Here is a 2,049-nt window from a genome sequence, read left to right as displayed (position 1 = left end):
CTTTAGAAGTTGGGAAGAAGTCTCCATTTTTTACCATGGCTCAAGGAAAACTTGGTTCATCCTAGCATTTATTCCTGGATGGTGAAGGTTGGTAGGACAGATAGCATCTCATATTGTGTCTCTCTCTAAAGTAGAGTATTTTTTTTAGGTACATGTAACAGTCTTGACAAGGTACATGTTTCATATATTTCTTTTATTATTTCATAAATATATATGTATTTTTTCTTTAATATATAATGACGAGAAAGGTTACCTACTCCTTTCTTCCTTGCTTCTCCTCCTCCCGTGACTTATCCTTCTTCCAAAAGGATAAATCTTCTCCGAAGAAGACAAACCAAACAAAAAGTGACTACCAAGTTCTGGAAATACTTAGGAAGATACCCTAAAAAAAGACTACCAAGTTCTGGGAATACTTCAGGGAGAAACCCTAGAAAAAAACAAAGTCAGAAAATTTCCATGTAATCTCATTAGATAACAAAGACAACCAACAAGAAACTCAAGAAGAGAGCTCTTTGCAAGAATCAGTAAAAGAGCTATCAGAAAAAGGGAGGGTGGAACTTTACTATTTGAACATATAAACAAACATTCCACCTGAGTTTTGGAGTTAACAACAGAGTATAGTTTATATGTGCACAAATATCTAGTTGTACTAATGTGCTAATATACTTGCACAAAGGAGATTAGATTAAAGAGAAAGCTAGACAAGTTTACAATAACAAGATTTTCTTCTTCTCTTAGATTACTCATCTCCATTCAAGCTCATCAAGAAAACAAGTTCAAGTTGAATCTTATTTCATATCCAAGCTTATCTAATCTAAAACACCAGTCTTCAAGCCTAAGAAATCACTACCACTGCTGCTACTACTGCTGCTACTAATACTACTACTGCTACTATTACTATTACAACTGCAATCCTTACTTTTCTGTAAACCCAAGCTGCAAGAGAAACAAAGGGCCCTTCTTCCTCCACTCTTCAGTACCTCTTGTGGTTCCTGACAAGGAAGGCTAATTCGAAGCTCAAGATTGAGGTCTGGACACTTTTCTTTTCTCTGGTGATTCTCTTCTTTGAACCCAACTGGATTATTACCTATCCTTTCCTTCTCTCTAGCAACAGCAGAAAATGAGATGGTTTTAACATCCATGGCTGCTTCATTTAGTGGCCTGTGAGATGCTGGATCAATCCCGCGGCTTAAGAGTTGTCTCCTTATATGGGTGTTCCAATAATTCTTTATCTCGTTATCAGTTCTTCCTGGCAATCTACCTGCTATGAGAGACCACCTGAAACAAATAAATAAAACGATATATGAGTAATCCATCCCATAGCCATTACAAAATTTTGAAGAAGCTAAAACGGTTTTGGCTTACTTGTTGCCAAGGAGACTATGAAGTTTGATTATGAGCTCATCTTCTTCTTCTGTGAAGTTACCACGCTTGAGGTCTGGGCGAAGATAATTAATCCAGCGAAGTCTACAACTCTTGCCACACCTAAGAAGGCCTGCAGCCTTAGGGAGGGACCTCCAACAGCCCTCGCCGTGTGCCCTGATGTGGGCTATGAGCCGATCATCTTCTTCTTTGGTCCATGCGCCTTTGTTTGTGTGAGCTTTCTCACAACAAGGAGACCTACCCATCAAGTAGTACCAGTAGAACTAGCCGTGGCAATTGCTGTTCTTGTGTATATAGTACTTTCCTTTTAGTGGTGGGTGGATCAGGAAGAAGAGGAAGGAGAGGAAGAGATTGATGAAGGTATTAGTGCTGGGGTGGAGAGTTGTGGTGCATCATCAATGCCAGCTCTTGTAGAAGCTAGAGAGGGAGATTTATAGGCCTTTGACTAGAGAAAGAGAGCATAGATGAGGGGTTGTGAACCTTAATTGCTTCTAGATATGAGTTGGTGAGAAGGATTCTCTCTCTCTCTCTCTCTCTCTCTCTCTCTCTCTCTCTCTCTCTCTCTCTCTCTCTATAAACTATCAACAAATAATAGGTTAAAGGATAACCGTGGGCAACCTTCAGGTAGGTGTAAATTAATGTATTACATTATAGCATGACAAGGCG

The 2,049-nt window shown here is 39.3% G+C and overlaps 1 protein-coding gene across 1 annotated transcript; it reads right to left on the bottom strand.

Moving 5' to 3' along the window:
* Window positions 1-555: 555 nt before the first annotated feature.
* Window positions 556-1,806, bottom strand: LOC149015313 (myb-related protein 308-like). Its single transcript, XM_089155715.1, has 2 exons — window positions 1,366-1,806; window positions 556-1,278 (listed from the first exon to the last, which is right to left on the bottom strand). Exons 1-2 carry the CDS (start codon window positions 1,626-1,628, stop codon window positions 810-812), a joined length of 732 nt encoding a protein of 243 aa, XP_089011841.1. The 5' UTR covers window positions 1,629-1,806; the 3' UTR covers window positions 556-809.
* Between the last annotated feature and the right edge of the window lie 243 nt (window positions 1,807-2,049).

Source organism: Hakea prostrata, chromosome 5, assembly GCF_041222555.1.
Source record: "Hakea prostrata isolate BN-2017 chromosome 5, UWA_Hpros_2, whole genome shotgun sequence".
Classification (NCBI taxonomy): domain Eukaryota; kingdom Viridiplantae; phylum Streptophyta; class Magnoliopsida; order Proteales; family Proteaceae; genus Hakea; species Hakea prostrata.
This window is presented reverse-complemented; position numbering and strand designations above follow the sequence as displayed.

What these genes read in the sequence shown, in the direction of transcription:
- LOC149015313 (XM_089155715.1), bottom strand. Translation starts at nt 1,628, where the DNA reads ATGGGTAGGTCTCCTTGTTGTGAGAAAGCTCACACAAACAAAGGCGCA. An exon ending in CATAGTCTCCTTGGCAACAA is followed by an intron (nt 1,279 to 1,365) that starts GTAAGCCAAAAC and finishes TATTTGTTTCAG; the next exon opens with GTGGTCTCTCATAGCAGGTA.